We start from the raw sequence: 18432 nt of genomic DNA on the forward strand, positions 1-18432 counted from the left end.
TGAATTAAAAGCTGTATTTCATGGAATAAGCTATCTGTGATATGGCTGCCCAATGCACACATGCACAGACACAGGCAGGTCTGCTATGTGTAATTTTGATATTGTGGTATAAGTGCCATAAAGTGATGAGACCACAGATAAGACGTTTTTATGACCATTCCTTCCTGCCACAAAGTGGATAATGTTACTGTAATCAAATATGGGCTGTTTCACTTGACAGCGGAGGATCAACATGTTTATGTTCACTGCTATTGTGACAAATTCTGACAGCTTTAGGCCTGTCCTTGTGGAACTGAAACTGCTCTCCCTGAATGAGATGGAAAATTGTCAAGACATCAGATATCATCTACTGTAATGATGTGTAAACACTGTATCTTGGACCATCTCATCAATGGAGAACAGTTTCATTTCTTCATTGTCTTTTTACCATAAATTTCTCTTTGTACTATAAAGCAATACAGCAGATTCCAGGATTCCAGTTTCTGGAGGAAAATGTAAAGAGACTGGTAGAAGTTAACTGTATTAATTTCTCTGAATTAACGTGGCAGTGATTTATAGATGTTAAAATGGTATTGGTAGATTATTGTCAATGATATCTCTCTGTCTGCACTGTCAGTACACAAGGTACTAAAAATACACTTCATCATCTTAAAACAGCATGGGAAAATATTATGCAGCCAGCTTTCATCAGCTACAGTTAGCCATGCAGTATTTCCAGTGGGTTAAGTCAAAGTGGATTTCAATGGTCAGGTATCTGTTTCTCCAAAAATGAAATGATAGTAATAATGATAACAACAGTAACAATACATTAAAAAATAATAATATTATAGAGGAGGAGAAGTTAATGATGTAAATGTATTTTGAAGATTGTCCTTAATGGGAAGCATCACAAAAACATCAAACGGTGTCTGTCTACTTATTTCTGGTTGTGTCCTCCTCTACTTCTGTCCTTCTACATGTCGCTTTGGGGAGCAGTGATGACGGTGATTCTGATTTCTTTCCAGTGGCACGGCTATAATGCCAGCTGGTGAAGATAATACATTTTTAGATCAAAAATAAATTCTTAATCCCATGGGCTGTCCTTTTTCAACAATGCAGGTCATTACGTCAAAGTTATTGCGGCACTGGAACACACATTAGAGAGATGAAGACCTATTAGCGATTTCACCTTGACGAAAATGCCTCAGTGTAAGAGTGAACCTCATTCCCTGAAAATCATTCCTTGAGCACATGCATGATGAGCATATATTTATTTTCTTACAAGCCTGCCACAAGTTATAATTGGTGGACCCAATTAGTGGATTGTCAATACTAATTACAAGACTGGATCATCATTTGCGAAGGTCAACTATGTTTTTGAGCATATCATCATATATATCTTATTCCTAAGGGAACTAACTGCAGTTGCTGGAAATGATAAATTTTAAATCAGGGATGAGACTGTGTACAGCAGGTTGAAATATCATTTTCTTGACTAAATAAATGAATAGTGAGTAAATTAATTGCAGAAGCAAAATTTATAGGATTTAGCATAGAAAAAAAAAAAAAGAATCAACTTGATCTCAAAGAAATACATGAAATGGCCAGGATTTTCTTAACAACACATCACGTGGTGGTGGTATGAAATGGATTAAAATTACATGTATGGTGGTACCACACAAACAATGCCACAAGCAGCCAACTCCACTGAGTAGAACTATGCTATTATAGTAAATTGTAAAGTGAAACTGATTCCTTGTAAAAAAAAAACAAAAAACAAAAAAAAAAAAAAACCCTGCATGTTATTAAACCAAGCTTGCAAAAACAAATCCTTGAATAATCTTACCCAGCATAGTTGCCCAGGCTTTTTCTCTGCTCATCTCTGCCTGACCACAACCAGACAGCTTCTCTATATCATGAAGAGAAAGGTGACCATATTTTCAAATCCCCAAAATGGGGCCTTTAAGTGTACCACACGTTTACGCGTGCATACATGTATGTGCTTATGTGTACCATGGCATCTTCATCAGGATGGGAAACAATCATTTCAGCACTGAGCACACATACTGAGTGCACTTTTCAACACCATGGACAACGCCTCCACAGACGTATTGTTTTAAGAACACAAGTAAACACTTGTATTGGTGTGATATAGCATATGTATTGATCAACAGATACACATTCTCTACCAGATATATTTGCAGCTGTTTTGACCCTGGTGTCATTAGATTCAGTGGAATGCTCAACATTTTTTATATATAACATGTTTTATTTGCTATGGGTGTCGGCCAGAAAAATCTTTGTTGAACATGACGTCACCGGCTTCCAAGGGTCATAGCGTCAAACGTAGATGCCAAATTGCTTTGACCCTCAAGATGAATTGGATAAAAAATGACATACTCTGTAAGGTTATTACATCTGTAAGGTTATTACATCTCTGTAAGGTTACATCATTCCTGCTTTGATATTTGAAAAAATCAGTGTTGAATTCCTCCTCTTCTGCAATTTGGATGTAAGTAAAATTCTTGCCGTAATATCCAACTTCCTTCGGCAGGTTGTATTATCCTGGCCACTCAGATTCCAACATGTTTTTTTCTCTACATAAATTTGGAATACCGACATGAATCACACACCTGATGCTAGCCCTGCTCACGCTAAATGAAATGATGAAAATGAACACAAACAAAATTAGACAGAGTCCATGAGTGATAGTCATATATATAAGAAATCGTCCCCATTTTTATTTTGACAGCAATGTTATTTTCATGGTCTTTGTCTGACAAGTCACATTTTGCATAAACAGCCAAGAAAAGTTAATTAAATGGCAGAAACACCCATAGGGAAAGTGATTATCAAGATTTGTCTACTAATATCTTGTTATCAATGCCAGTGGCACTCCAGCATCAAAATGTAAGGTATGCTGCTATGGTATACTGCAGGTTTGTGAAGTGGTATTGATTTGTGTGTGTTAATTGTTTACCTCATTGGATGATCTATCTATTATTTAGGATTTACAACATGGTATACATAATATTAGCTCAGATTTTCCTGGTTCAGAGATGATATACACTCAGCTACACCCAACTACTACCACCAGATTACAATAACATAATCACACATACAGCAATTGCATAGGTAGTAGTAGAGGTTTGGTGTGTGTATTATATGGAGTCATTAAACATAAATTCTATATTGAATAAATCTTGCCTGAGCAGTGAAGATGATTAAAGCACAGCAGTGCACCTTCAAAAAATTCAACTTTTTAGCACAAAATGTTATAGGATTCATTTTGGGTCCAGTTGAAACAACTTTTTCCACTTTTGCTTTCCAGAATCTTTCCTTTAACACCTCATAAGATATTGGCCCAGGACGTGCCTGCCCTCCTTTGGAAAAAAAATGTGGGGACTTATTTAATTATCTGATAAATGCCTTATGATTTAACATCTATCAGAATCAATCATGCAGGGCCCATCTGTCCTTGGCTACAGTATATCCTTGCCTAGCAGGGCGATATGATCTGTCTTGTGTGTGTGTGAGCTAGGTGATGCCTGCCATTACTTCAAGTTGCCTTGGCAAGGCATCCTCTGCCCTGGCAAACTGAGTTACAACTGGACAGCCAGCTGCTGCCCTGGCTCTGTCTCTTATTAATCAGGCACTGAATATATAATGGACTTTTCTCAATAGGTTGACTTGAAGTACTGCATTTTTATCACTCTCAGCAATTCCCTCCTTTTAAGAACCCAATGCAAAGCTAGAGGGAACATGTGTTTTACAGCTTTGTGATCATCTTTCACTTATATCATAAACGCAGTGGATTGTTAATCTTTGCTACTCTGTCCTTGAAAATGCAGTTTACAGGCAAAAATACATTTGTCAGCATGAATAAATCTTCAACACACAAAGCAGACCGCTTTTTCTTTTTAGAATTGGAACACATTCATGGTTTTATTGAGTAAAAGACTGAATACAGCTGGTGTTACTGTTGCTCCCTGTATGTACATCCAAGACAGCACAGCAGTTTTCAATGCAGCTGCATGCCCCAGTCCGTCTCTATGGCAACCTGCCTTAGTTACGCAGTCCCCTCTGCTCACCTGTGAGCTGCCCGGCTGGGGCTAAATCAACCACTCAGATGTGATAAGGCATATTAGTTCATCAGCAGTTTAGCCATGTGCCTACAGTGTAAAAAAATGACTGGAATACTGTCTGGAACAGATATATTACTAAGATTCATTATATAATGACAAAATGTGTAAGTATATTTATTCTGCAATAAATACTGAATATAATTACTTAATGTATATATTTATATATATATATTTATATAATGTCAAATGTACAACGATATAATTAAAGTGTGAAAAATACAGTGTGAACATACCTGTAAGAAAGACAGTAACTATGTGTGGAGAAGAGAGAAAACTGTGTGTGGGTGTGGGTGTGTGTGTTTGTGTGTGCACGCACAGGAGAGTATGAAGCTGCTGAACTTAAAGGGGTTGTGCGTGGAATGTGTATCGCATGTTCATTCTGCTTATATAGTTTACAAACCCACCTTTACTTTTATAATATTTACATCTTCCTTGTTCTGCATGTCTGTATCCCAAGTGTTTAAAGCTTCCAGTATCAAAACACAGTCACATCATAAGTCATATTTCAATATATAATATATCTTATAACATTCGGTTTATATTATATTCTCATAAAGAGTATATAAAAACACAGCTGAAGATGGCAAAAGAGGATAGGTAGCATTTATGACGTCAGATCTGATTGGCTGCAAGTGTGCGATGTCGCGCTGCGGTTACATGGAGTCGAAGTCGTGGTCATTGGGCTCGATGACTTCAGGGGTCATGACCCGGCCCATGAAGAGGATGGAGCCTGTGAGGAGATGGGATGGACAGAGGGTTGGGTTACACCATACATGCACATACACATAGACATTAAAGTGATGGCCGCGCTCAATGAGCACACACACGGTCATATTTAATACTTAATGCATTCATTCAAAGCTGCACCTGCGGACGCACAGACAATCAATCAGTTAGTAATTGATACATGTAGACACATCTACATATACACACACTCCTCCAACTGCTTAATCATGTACACATATCCATGGACATACACAAACACACACACACACACACACACACACACACACACACAGACACACACCTGTCCTCCGGTTTCTGATGACAAAGAAGAATGGGTGATCAGCCATGACCTGCGGGTACAGCACCAGAGTCCTTGTCAGGGCTATCATTCCTGTGAGAGAGAGGGAGAGAGAGGGAAAGAGAGAGAGAGAGAGAGAGAGAGAGAAGAGAAAAGCAAACACCACTGTTACTCTCTAACAGAGGGGGGCAGTGTTTAGTGAAGTTTGAGGAACTTTTCGTATAAGATCAGCTCATGCAGACAAAGATGCAGAAATTATACTGCAATTAGCTTTACTACTGACACTACTACCAATGATAAGAAATTTAACAATGATGATGATGATGATGATGATGACGGAGTCTACCTGACCCAACAGCTCCCTCTGCCCCCTCCTCAGTCACCTCCAGGTAGGCCTTCTGCACTGCCTTCCCAATGAACAGGTCCTTTCCATCTGGAACAAACACACACACATACACACACACAGAAAGACACAGACACAGACACAGACTCACACACACACACACACACACACACACACACACACACACACACACCAACACCTTGCTATTTTAAGGCATAGGTGAGAGTGAAAGCTGCTTGCTGAGATGTGAAGACGGTGTGATGTGATTTTGGTTCTAAACTGAGCTTGAAACTTCTCTGCTAGGCTGCTGGTACGTCAGTATATTGTGGGCCTAGCAGTATGCAGCATAATACAATATATACACCATATAATATATAATATATCCACTTCAGCCACTCCATCAGTCCTTGAAAAACAACATCAAGATGACAACTCTGCCCCTCCCCTGCCCAAAATATGTCTAAAGTAAAATTTGCTGTTGAATATATGGCCTAAGTTACTAAATATGTTGGCCATTTTGATGTAACCACCTATATATACACCACTGCATTGCAGTTTCACCATATTACACTAACAGTACCTTAAATGTCCACATAATTTGATCATCAAGCACAACTTACTTTGGGTCTCTTACTTCTCAGTGATCATGAAGGCCCTTGATTTTAAAGGATTGTTTGTCTGCAGATTGTTTAACTGAGATCTATGTGGGCTCTGATCCTACTAAACTGCATATAGTGAATTTTCACTGAACTGTGATTTTGTACATTTGATTGTGTGAATGAAGTTTGTTTGCCACTTCCATGCTCGCGATAATGCTGCTGATTTTTCCAGGGCTTTCTGCAGTAAGAGAGATCACTTGTTTCTTTGGATGAATCTCAAGCTGTTCGTATGTGCTGGCATTGTTATGCCCCATATTTATCTGTGTCTCTCTTCCTCTCTTCTTCTGGATCTATTTTTACCAGATGATGTGACAGCTCTGACCTGCCCACTCAGTGCCAGTTACCTTGGTTACCTTAGAAAGTACCGGAGGGTACTTGACTGCAGCCAGGGAGCAGAAACACTGAATCAACTTCCCATGCTTAGCGCTTAACAACAGCTTATTCCTCATACTAAATCTGTCTCTCTCTCACACCTATTTGTGTTTTTGAGTTTCCTTTTGCATGCAGTTTGTCCATGTGTGTGCGCCCGTGTGTGCTGTATATGTGTTCACAGTTATTTATGCATCAATGCTGTGCCCATATTTGTGTCCTGTGTGTGCTGTTTAGCAGTCTCTCACCTGTCATGGCAGAGAGATCAGCATCTTTGCAGAATATGTTCTTTATTCCCAGCTCTTGCAGAGTGTCCCTCAGGTCAATCTTCTGCTCCACCTTGAACCTAAACAGTGCAGGAAGAGTCTCAAATGTCACTGATTATAGTTACAGTCAGGAGTAATCAAAGCATGACACATTAAATCAAGGATAGCATAGACAAGATAGCATAATATATACATCTGTGTATTCTTGAGCAGATGCTAAACTCCTCCCTGTGCACCCGATACGCTGCTAGGGATACAAGCATCGGCTAAATTCTTCAAATGTAAAATGTAATATCATTGTGCATGTGTCTGTATCTCCCCTAAGCAGGTGAGTAGATAGACAACTGAACCCTCTGCCTCTTAAAAGCCTACGTCGACCCTAAAACTCTGTAACACTGTTTGGTGTTGTTTTTTCAAATATTCCTACACATAATGAGCCAAATGTAGACAATGTGTTGATGTGTCACTTTACAGTGCAGCTAAAACTGAGTTTAATGGCAATAAATAAACTAAAGCTTCGACAATAAATGTCAGGTTTTGGTCTTAGTCCCTCAGTATCAAAGAGCATTGGCTTCTTTGGAGACTCTCCATTCTCCATCAATGTTAAACAAGTGTACAGATGGAAACTCATCGTCTTGGTACAGCAATATTCTCTACCAACAACAGCCTTCATAGCCCAATATACAATGCAACACATGCTGCATTTTGAGTAATAAGTGTTGTTGATTTTTCTGAGTGGAAAAAAGTCTAGCATGTCACTTTACCTTTTCTATCACTATCACTATTCTTCTCCTCCCCTACATGTATTGAATGTTTAGACAATTCCTCAGGGTATTGACGAAATGCATTCTGGAAACGTAGGTAATCTAATTCAAGCAGAAGTAGCCGAAGCAAGTTGAAGGAAAGTGGGTACATCAACTATGTAAATTACAACACTCAATCACAAAATAACTCAGGAAAATGCATTGAACATCACAGGTTGACTGATGAGATTTAACTGTAAGAGAGAATATGAGGACGGATTTTTTTCTTGAACATCATCAGCCCACTCCTCCAGCAAGTGGGATTGATGCAACTGTAAGTATGAACGACTGTACAAGTACATGAATGCGTCTATGTGTGTCATTCTCTGTGTGTGTGTCCCTCACCTCGGCAGGTAGACCTCCACCTTCTGCCGTTTCACGTTATTAGCCCACTCTTCCAGGAGCGGTGCTTTGATGATGGGCTCCAGAGCAGCCAGCGGCACCTCCTGCCGAGGCAGAACGATCATCATGGACATGTCCTCTCCCTCGTACGGCATCTCCAGTACCTGATACACCCCGCCAGCCTCCTGGGAGCCATCACTGAACTCACCTGGTGGGGGGGTGGAGAGACAGAGCGTGAGATGTAGGCATAAAAAGAGACACACAAACGCAAGCATGCACACACACACACATACACACACACACACACGCATTCATACGGCACAGCTCTCTGTGAAGTGCTAGAGTTATGCAATAAATCAGATTCATCTTCAAGTAACCATATTCACAAGCCAATTGTGAAAAATCTGGGGGTAAAAGTGGACACAGAGCTAAATTTTGACAGCCAGATTAAAGCAGTGGTGAAGTCAAGCTTCTTCCAGTTAAGGCAGCTGGCAAAAATTAAACCTGTCCTTCAGAGACAGCAATTTGAAACTGTAATCCATGCCTTTGTGACCACTCGGCTGGATTATTGTAATTCACTTTACATGGGGGTTAGTGGATCCTTCATTGCCCGTCTTCAACTCGTACAAAATGCTGCTGCACGTCTTTTAACTGGCACAAGCAAGTATGAGCACATTTCACCTATTTTAGCTTCACTCCACTGGCTGCCCGTCCATTTTAGGATTCATTTTAAAATCCTTTTATTTGCTTTTAAAGCCCTGAATGGCCTTGCCCCACCCTACCTTTCTGAGCTGCTGCTCCCCTACTCTCCGAGCCGCTCTCTTAGGTCAGCTGACCAGCTGCTCCTGACCGTGCCGAAAGTTAGGTTAAAGCTCAGAGGGGAACGAGCTTTTGCCGTAGCGGCTCCAACACTTTGGAATCGATTGCCGCTGCACATTAGGCAGGCCTCCTCACTATCTCATTTTAAAACCCTTCTTAAAACCCACTTCTTTTCTTTAGCTTTTGATGCCATGTAGGATTTATGATTTTATGATTTATGATTTTATGTATGCATGTTTTTTTTTGCATTTTACATTATTTTATTCTATTAAAATTATAATTGTATTATTATTTTATTTTATTTTTATTTTATTATTTTATTTTAATATTTTTATATATTTTATTTATTCTATCCTATTCTGTTTTATTATCTTATTATTATTATTATCATTATTATTACTTACTTTATCTGATTTTATTTTAATTGATCTTATCTCATTTTATTGTGTTATCCTACTGTGTTTTTACCTTTTAATTCTGCTTTTGTTGTGTTATTTTGTGGTGTTTTATCTTGCTGTGCAGCACTTTGGAAACCTTGTGTTTGTTAAATTGTGCTATATAAATAAAGTGGATTGGACTGGATTGGATATTGTGACCATATTGTGATTTTGGGATGTTGTGGCAAATAATTCTGCTGTCTAAACCAATAATAATACACAATTTTCAGCTTACGGTAATATCAACCAAACCAAACCCAGTCCTTTGATACTAAGATGAGTATTTACATTAGATAGTCCAAAAAAAGTGTGACCCTTTTTTTTTTTATTTGAAAACTGAAAAGAACATTAAATATTTTCAGGAATATTATTTTAAAATTTTAGCTCTCCTAAAATTAGTTTTTTTACTGATGCTATTAGTGGAAAGTTATAATTTGTGACACTATACATCTTACAACACCTCTCTGTGGCAGAAGAGATACATTTTGGATTTGAATTTGATCAGGCATTTTTTTAGCTTACCCTGTTCACTTTCAAATTCCCAGATTGGGTTCTGATATGGATCTTTGATATTAGCCCTAATTTTAGCCCTAATTTTAATCACCCAGCCCAGGTAAGGTGTTGGAGAGGAGGGGACATGCACATGTGTGAGCATGTAAAGACACACCAATTGATTTTATTGATTATGCAGCACGCATCGCTGCATCTCTTTATTTTTCCACAGTGAACCAGTTAAAAACCACTGCATTAAGCTTGGACACTTAAGGGTTTAATTACATTCAGAGTAAAAAAAAAAACACATGAAATGTAATGACCTAGGTTTGTGAGCATGTTGCTGAAATTATAATTAAAACTGAATTAGGTGGTGAAAAACCTAGTGTGTGTGTGTGTGTGTGTGTGTGTGTGTGTGTGTGTGTGTGTGTGTGTGTGTATAAATTAAGTCAAACCGAGTTAATGTAAATGACACTGTTTTATCTAGGAACAACACACATCCTGGTATACATACACACACACACACACACACCCTCATGCGTGTACACACACATACACACACAAATTGTGCTTGGCTTTGTTCAAAGTTTGTGCACGGTTTTTCCTTTGAAGCCACTTAAAAGGGAAAATTAAAAACAGACTCAGTATCCTTCACTGACTTAGCATTCTGGGTAACGGCTGCTGATGTAGGGCGAGGCAACAGTGCAGCACAACACTGAGGTCCAGCTTCCTGAAACATTTCACTTTACCAATATGATCATGCTCCAGAATAAGAATGCTAACACAGGCTTCTCTCCATGGACCTGTCCCTATTCTGCAGCTCTCACGCACAGACACATGCACATACACACACACACACAAAACGAGAAACACACACACCCATGCACAAAAAGATTGTGAGATGTCGAATTTGTGCGCACCCTGTGAACTTGGTGTATGCAAGTGTGCGATGTGACTGCACAAACACAGACTGCACCAAAATAACTCTAAAGCACCAACTTTAGCAGCAGTGCAGTAAGAATATGATGTAACTAGCTTTGGAAGAACACCAGACGAAAACTGACTTGATGCAAAAAAGATGCACTAGAATTATTTAGATATAAACCGACAGCATGAAAGCAGTCCTGCACGACTCTGCGCAAACAATGTGGCGTATCGCAACTAGAGCTTTGAAACACCAAATTCAGCAACATTTTACACATCTGACTCCCACAGACTGAGCCGAATACACAGCAAAAATATCCTCCTTAACACACCGTTTAGCCTCATATTCAGTCTTAAAATCATTTCCTTTCATTTGTTTCCAGTGTTGATCAACTTCTCCCTAGATTTTTGTTCCCATTAAGTGTCATTTTCTTGATACCAGTGGGCTGATCTGCCTTACTCTGCCTTGTTTTAATACATTTATACTTGGTTGCAGAAAAAAAAAATGCTGAAACAAGTGAAACTGAATTGGGAATAGGGCTGAACAAGTAAATATTATCAACATCGCAATATGGCCAAGTGCAATATCCAAATCTCAAGAGCTGCAGTTGTTTGATAAAAGGTAAAATGTGTAACATGTTTGTCTACTAAAAAAAAAAAAAAAAAAAAAAAAAATCACACACCATCATAATTTTAAACAGCTTTTTCCAGGGAAAACGTAAATTACAATGCAAAAATGATCATTCCTAAAATTAAAAAATCGAAATCATATCACAATTTCTAAAATTAAATGCAGTATGATTTTTTGATCTTTTTGATTTTTGATTTTTCAACCCTAATTGTTAACAAGTGAAATCATCTTATCCCACCATTTTTCAGTTGTTCTAAGAAGAACAAATTTCTCAAAACGAGAATGAGATTAAGTCAGTTAATCTCATTCTAAAAAAATGGGGAATTTTGCCTTGTATGGCACTGATAAAACACACCACAAAAGGACTTGGGGTGGAAAGAGTCTTTACAACCATTTTAGATACCAGCAGCACCAGGGCAGATAAAGACTCTAAATAGTCTAGTCCATTAGATTTGGTGCTTAAGCAGACGTAACTACACAACAACGCCAAAACAAACAACCACATTTGATACCACACAGCCCTCTACAGGGCTGTAAAGCCTTCAAATCACACCACACAGGAAGCGGGCATGATGAGGCCCATCAGGTTTAGATCACACTGAAATACAAATTTACCACAGATCTAAAGAGGCCCTTAATTCAGGCAGACTTGCACATTTAAAGCTAATGCCTGACTGGATTTAACTACTCAAAATTAACTAACAAACAGCAAAGCACCTGACAAAACATGACACCCAGTGCTACGACTGCCAATTGACAATAATAAAACAGCCCAAATATGGATGCAGGGGCAAGCCGTGTGAAGAAAATATTAGAATAATTATGATGATACACACAGACAAGAGACTTACAAGAGACTTAAAAGACAAAACTGTCTTGAGTGCTCTGCCTAATGTCAGAGTAGATCTAGCTTTGCAAAATAACTCTGAAACACCAAATGCTTGAGCATGTCACATGACACAGTGTTAAAGCACAGCTAATACTGTATACAACATTAACAAAATAGCCATCAAAAAGTGCAAAAAAGACCAAAGAGAAGTTACTGTGCCAGTGAAGTGTGAAGAGAAGCAGTACAGACTGAAAAAGACTGCACACAGAGTAAGAACAGAGGAAAATTTCAAGGGAATAACAGTCCCAATATGAATATTTTACATCTAAGATTAACATTTTAAATAACCTCTGGTAATATGAGCTGATATTCAGGGACACACAAAGACAGCCACGAGTAAAACTCAAAACACACATGTGTGCACACACACAAAGCACTCATCCCTACCGTAGTAGAAGTCTCCCTGCTGGTACATCATCAGGGTCTGCACCTCGGAGCCGTCGTCCTTGCTGAAGGAGAAGGTTCTGGTGTTTTCTGGTCTGAACTGGTTCTTCCAGGAGCCTCTGAAGTACACAGCGTTCACCAGAGTCAGGCGAGTCACACTGTTAAAGTCCTCAGCCGACAGCAGCTCGCGGATCTTACCTGAGGGGAGCGATATGCATATTGTACACCAAGCTAATATCCAAATAATATTGCTTATCACAGTATTTACACCCATATGTGATATTCTGTGCCATATAAACCCAACCACCACCACCACCAAGTCCCCAAACTGGCATGCAAGGTCACAGAGCCTTATCAACACCAGAGGAGAATGACTACGCAAGACAGCTCTTTAGTATTATGCTTATTTATTTCAATGGCTTTATACCGAAAGGTGTTGGAATTTTCAGTTCAGTTTAATATAGCCCAAAATTTTGCCTGATGGAAAACCAAACAGGTGGGTAGTGCTAAGGTGAGTCAAGTATATACCATGTTATGGAAAAGCACCATTTGATTTAATAGAGATTTTTGTTTCAGATTTGTTTAATTTAACTTCTATTTGATAAAAAAAAGATAAAATAATTGATGTTTGGACAGGTGAATCAACCTCCCCCTATCATTGAAATATTATAATAATACAGACAACAAAATATATAATATATTTATACATATATTTTTGGATGGTGTTTACATCCATCATTCAGTAATTGAAGAACATGGATGACAGTGATGCAGATGTTTTACACAACTCAGGACGTCAAATCAAAGTGAAAAAAAAATCTGCCTGTGGGATGAAATACTTGTCTCTGCTTTTTTTCCAATGCTAATCAACTTGTTTCCATAATTTTCTTGGATAAAGTGCTATTTTCTTGATTCCAATGGTTTCAACATATTAACAATTTTGTATCCCAACAAACAAACTCCATCACTGCGTCTTCCTCTCATCTGTCCTTCCCTTCGCTCTCCCGCTCTCCCTCCATATTACCTCCTCCTCTCTCCTTAAACTCACTCTCAGTATGATTTTCCACCCAGCTGTTGATCTGCTCAGCGACAGCCGCAGATTCGCTGAAGTCCACCGTCTCCACCTCGGCCCGGAAGTACTTCTTCATCAGACGCAGGAACTCGGGGTTGAAGGTCACGCCCTCCTGCAGGAAGAGGCTGTTGGCAAATCGGATCACGTAGTGGGTGTCATCGTCCGACAGAGCCGCTGTCAGGTTCTGGAGCAAAGAGAACTCCTCGCCTTGGAGAACAGCAGGAAAGACACACACACACACACACACACACACACAGAGTTGTATAATTGATTTTGAAAATGACAAGTACTTTAGCTCCTCAGATTTTATTTCCCCAAGGTGCTCTTACAACCTTTAAGTCCAACACTGTTGATTAAGTTCCAGCACAGCTTGCTGAAAAAACACTCAGCAAGATTTTGAGCTGACAGAGACCGTCAGCTCACAGTGAGGGGGCTGTCTCCATGCAACGTAAGCATTTTCTCATAGATGCACTTGTACGAGTTTCCATTTCCCTAAAATGGTGTCACTTAAATGATTAAATGCTTAGAAATAATGTAAAAGTAATAATAATTGTTTTGTAATCTACAGAGAAAGTAGCAGGTGGGGAGACAACAAAAAACGGTTTGAATTAATACATTCCATACATTTAGACCACCAATACCAACTATTTATTTGTCAGATTTGTATTTATTTTGGTATTGTGGTATTTGTTGAATTTATGTATATTACTAGGATGTGCAAAAGTAGTTTCAAACCTTCATTCAAAACTATTTTTAAGTATTTTTTCAGTATTTGATGTTTAACTAATCATTCAACCATTATTAGTATGTGAACAGCAGACAGAGTGAATGTCTCTGTGGGGATACAACTATCTAACATTTGTCTCATGCCCTCATATGGTTTTTCTTTTTTTCAGTCAGTGATGGAAATGGCCGCCTCTCACTGCTGGTGGGACTGCAGGGATTAATAGTCGTGGGTGTTAGATAGAGGATTATCATTTGGATTTAACAGAAAGGCAATGCGCAAAAAGTTACATAATATTCACATAATATTCTTCTGTTGATTTCAGTGCTATCATTAGTGTTATCATCAGTGTTATTCTCAAACTATAATAATGTGATTTTACAACTTCTGAACAATAGTGATAATTTCATACATTAATCAAAAAGTATCTTTTCAGTCAGCTATTTTCAGTCACTGCTTAATGCTCCTGGTGCAGCCAGCAGGGAGCTGACTGTCATTAACATTTTAAAAAATAATTTAAAGTGAATTTAAAAAATGAACAGCATAAGCATAAGTTCCTAAATGTTTAACTGAACTGAGTTGAGTGTCTGTACGGTGTGGCTCAGCCATACAGTATTTACATTTGCAAATTGTCTTCGTTTTTGTCATTCAGCCTCTTTTCACACCCAGTTAATCTATTGACACAGCAGTAATCAATGCTCTTTAAGATTAAGCAATAGAGTTTTGAAAAATAATTAGATCCAATTTGCCTCAGAAAATTAAAATAGGAGTTATTAAATATAACACATTTACTTGGACGGTGGAAGTGGGCTGTAAGTATCTGAACAAATCATGAACCTACCTTGGACAATAGAAATAGACATGATTAACATTACCTTAGAAACATGCATTAGGAAACACATATTTCTATATTTTGGGCAAAAACTGGGTGTCAAATGTACATGCATATGTGTGCATGTTTGCTAGTGAATATAGTTATGGCTCCTCTGAACTGTGGTGTACCACAAAGTTCCATATTATTTATTTATGTATTCTTTGCTGGCTGTACGAAGAATTGCCCCATAGGGACAATAAAGTTTGCTTGACTGATATTGGGGCCAATATATATGCTGCCGCTGGAGTCCATATTTAAAAAAACATAACACTGCGTATCACTTTTATGCTGACAACACTCAGATATATCTGCCGCTCAAACGTAACACCGACCCATCAATCAGCTCCTTATCCAGTTGTTCGGCTGATGTTAAAACATGGCTCTCACAAATTTTTCTCTCCCTCAATGAAAACAAAACTGAGATTCTGGCACTTAATCCCTCTTGTCATCTGCCCATATCCTCAGACAATATCCCATGATACCTTGGTTCCATGGCACGATACTGGAAACCTACTGTAAGACATCTTGGGGTTATCTTTGGTTCTTCGCTTGGATTAGATGAGCAGGTCAAATCCGCTGTCAAGGTCAGTTTTTTTCAATTAAGAGTTTTAGCCAAGGTCAAACCCTTCCGTTCTCCTATAGACCTTGAGAAGATAAGTTGTGCTTTCATCACCTCTCAGCTTGACTACTGTAACTTGTTATATATTGGAATGGGCCAGGCACTATTATCAATGGCTACCTGTTCAATACAGAACTGATTTCAAACTACTGCTGTGCTTGACATATGCTGGACTTTCACTGCCTATGTCAGATCTGTTAAACCCGTAAGTCCCATGTCGTTGAATTATTGGACCAACAGTTTCTAAATCAGTACCCAGCACTAAACTAGCACCTAGGACCGACCGAGCCGTCTTAGTGGCAGCTCCCAAACTCTGGAACAGCCTCCCCCTCGATGTCAGGTTTGCTAATTCACTTCCAGTTTTTAACACCCAATTAAAAATGTCCCTTTTCTCTCTGTTTTTCTGGCTTAGATTCAATTTCTATTTTATAATTGTATTCAGTATTAATGACTCTCAATAATTCTGCACCAATAGCATAATCAAACTTGATTTTATCACTGATTTTGTTTTTAACTTCAGTTTTTATGGCTAAATTTGTTTTTGACTTGTTTTGTTTTGTTCCAATGTCTTCATTCTTATCTGTTGTTGTGCAATCTGCTTTCATTTTAACAAACTAATTTGTCTTCACTTGTCTTAAGTTTTTGTCTAATGTTTAATCTGTCATTGTGCAGCACTCTGGGCAATGTTTCACTGTATTTAAATGTGCTACATAAGTAAACTGACTTGACTACAGTATGTGCATACTGTATAACTTTATATGTGGGTGTGTGTGTGTTTGAGCTTAAGGATTACGTAACATTTATTCCATCCAATATATATTCAGATTTTAATTCAATACAATAAAAAAATCTGTCCATTACGGAAAAAAAAATCATTATTCACTGTCTATGAACTACAGAGGTCTGCAAAGGTGCCATTTTGTAAACCAATCAATTCATATAATAACAGCGAGGACGTCTGTGTTCAGATGTAATATCACTAATAGTTTTTCTTTTTATGGCAATAGATTTCCACTTTTCTCAGTTGGAGCAGAATTCCCTTCCTGAAGCAGCAGGTGATTTGAGCCGGTGCTGGTGGGTCTGTGTGTATAAATGTGTGTCCAACCTGGCGGCAGGTGGCTGAACCCCACAGCCTGGCGGATCTCCTCCAGCGAAGCTCCCCTGGCTCCAAGCTCCACCATGCCCAGGGCCATGGCCACACTCAGTGGGGAGAAAATGATGTTGTCCTCACCCCCCACTGCCTGCAGTCGGTGGTACAGTCTGACCGAGAACTCCGCTGTGGTGTCCTCCGGAATGTCCGCCGCCCGGCAACCGTAGCCCGGCAACAGGACGGAGACGAGGAGAAGATGGAGGAGGGGGGGCAAGGCGTCTAGGAGCAACATCGCAAGACAGAGTGCAGATAGCTGAGGGAAGAAAGAGGAGAGAGGGAAAATGTAATGATGGAGAGGGATGCAGATGGAGGGAGGGTGGGGTAAGAATGGAAAAAAGACAGAGGGAGGAAAGAGAGGATGAGAAAGATGGATGGAGGGAAATTATAAGAAGGGGAAGGGATGAGTACATTGGAAAAAGAGGGGAAGGGCAGCCAAAAAGGTACAGAGGGAGGAAACGATAGAGAGGAGAATATGGGCAGGCAAGGGAGAGATGAAAGTAGAGAGATGATTTTGAGGAAGGAAGGAGTCAAAGGTAGAGTGAAGAGGATTGCAGGAGTGAGAGAGAGATGAAGGTAGACCAGAGGATTTGGGGAGAAAGGAAGAGGGAGATGAAGTGAGAGAAAAGAGGATTGTGGGGAGAGGGAAGGGAACAGAAGTCCAGAGAGAGATGGATAACATCTGTCAGTCAGTTTTTCACGCCAATTATGCGTACTAACTTGTGAACATGGTCGAGACAAAGTGGGACGGCATTAAAAAAAAAAGAAAAGAAAAGAAAAGATAGCCTAGATAAACTTCTGCTCCGTTGTTAGAAGAGGGGAAGTTGAGTACTCACAACGATACTGTTACATACTAACAAATATCTGTTGAGACGCTGTTGACTAAAATGTAAAGAAAGAAGACAAATAAAGAGCAAGATCAGATGAACAGAGGAGATAAGGAGAGACATAAGGAGGGAGAATGAAGGCAAAAAAAAAGCATAGGGAAAGAGGGGAAGACCTGACATCTTACAACACACACACACACACACACACACGCAAATGTACCCAAGTTGTGAGCTGAAACTAGGTGCGCAGTGAGACAGAGATAATGGAAGACAGACAGAATGAGAGAGAGAGTGAGAGAGAGAGATAAGAGATAAACAACAAGAATGTGCGGTAACTACAGCTGTACTATCGACTGCAGTCAGTATTGCTGTTCAGAGCACATCCGCTAAATGAGCTCATACATATTTCATGGCCATTCTTATCATCTTCAGTTAAATCATCCTCTTTCCTTCAAAATCTGCTTGGCTCAGTGTGTTTGTGTGTGTCTGTTTCTCTATCTGCACAGAATGAATGATTAAGAAAAGTCCCTTGTCCTCTCTCCTTTTTCCTCCCTCCATCTATTCATGCCACTGCTCTCTCCTCTCTCCCTCTTCTCTCTCTTCATCTGCCTTTTCATCTCTCTCTCATCTGTGTTATCTCTGCCTTCACAAATCTCCACCTCT

At 39.2% G+C, this 18432-nt stretch overlaps 1 protein-coding gene across 2 annotated transcripts in view; it reads right to left on the reverse strand.

Moving 5' to 3' along the window:
- Positions 1 to 2685: 2685 nt before the first annotated feature.
- The window catches only part of serpini1 (serpin peptidase inhibitor, clade I (neuroserpin), member 1), a 29725-nt gene continuing 13978 nt past the window's right edge, over positions 2686 to 18432 (reverse strand). Inside the window, exons 2-9 of one of the 2 annotated variants that reach the window (XM_030067781.1) lie at positions 16901 to 17198; positions 13555 to 13785; positions 12510 to 12704; positions 7934 to 8138; positions 6768 to 6865; positions 5495 to 5581; positions 5152 to 5241; positions 2686 to 4854 (exon numbers count right to left, since the gene is read on the reverse strand). In XM_030067781.1, coding sequence (XP_029923641.1) covers positions 4778 to 4854; positions 5152 to 5241; positions 5495 to 5581; positions 6768 to 6865; positions 7934 to 8138; positions 12510 to 12704; positions 13555 to 13785; positions 16901 to 17198 — 1281 coding nt within the window. In that variant the 3' untranslated portion in view covers positions 2686 to 4777. The remainder of the gene's footprint in view (positions 4855 to 5151; positions 5242 to 5494; positions 5582 to 6767; positions 6866 to 7933; positions 8139 to 12509; positions 12705 to 13554; positions 13786 to 16900; positions 17199 to 18432) is intronic. The other variant, XM_030067783.1, reaches the window with a different exon arrangement.

Source organism: Myripristis murdjan, chromosome 13 (genome assembly GCF_902150065.1).
Source record: "Myripristis murdjan chromosome 13, fMyrMur1.1, whole genome shotgun sequence".
In the NCBI taxonomy this organism is placed as follows: Eukaryota; Metazoa; Chordata; class Actinopteri; order Holocentriformes; family Holocentridae; genus Myripristis; species Myripristis murdjan.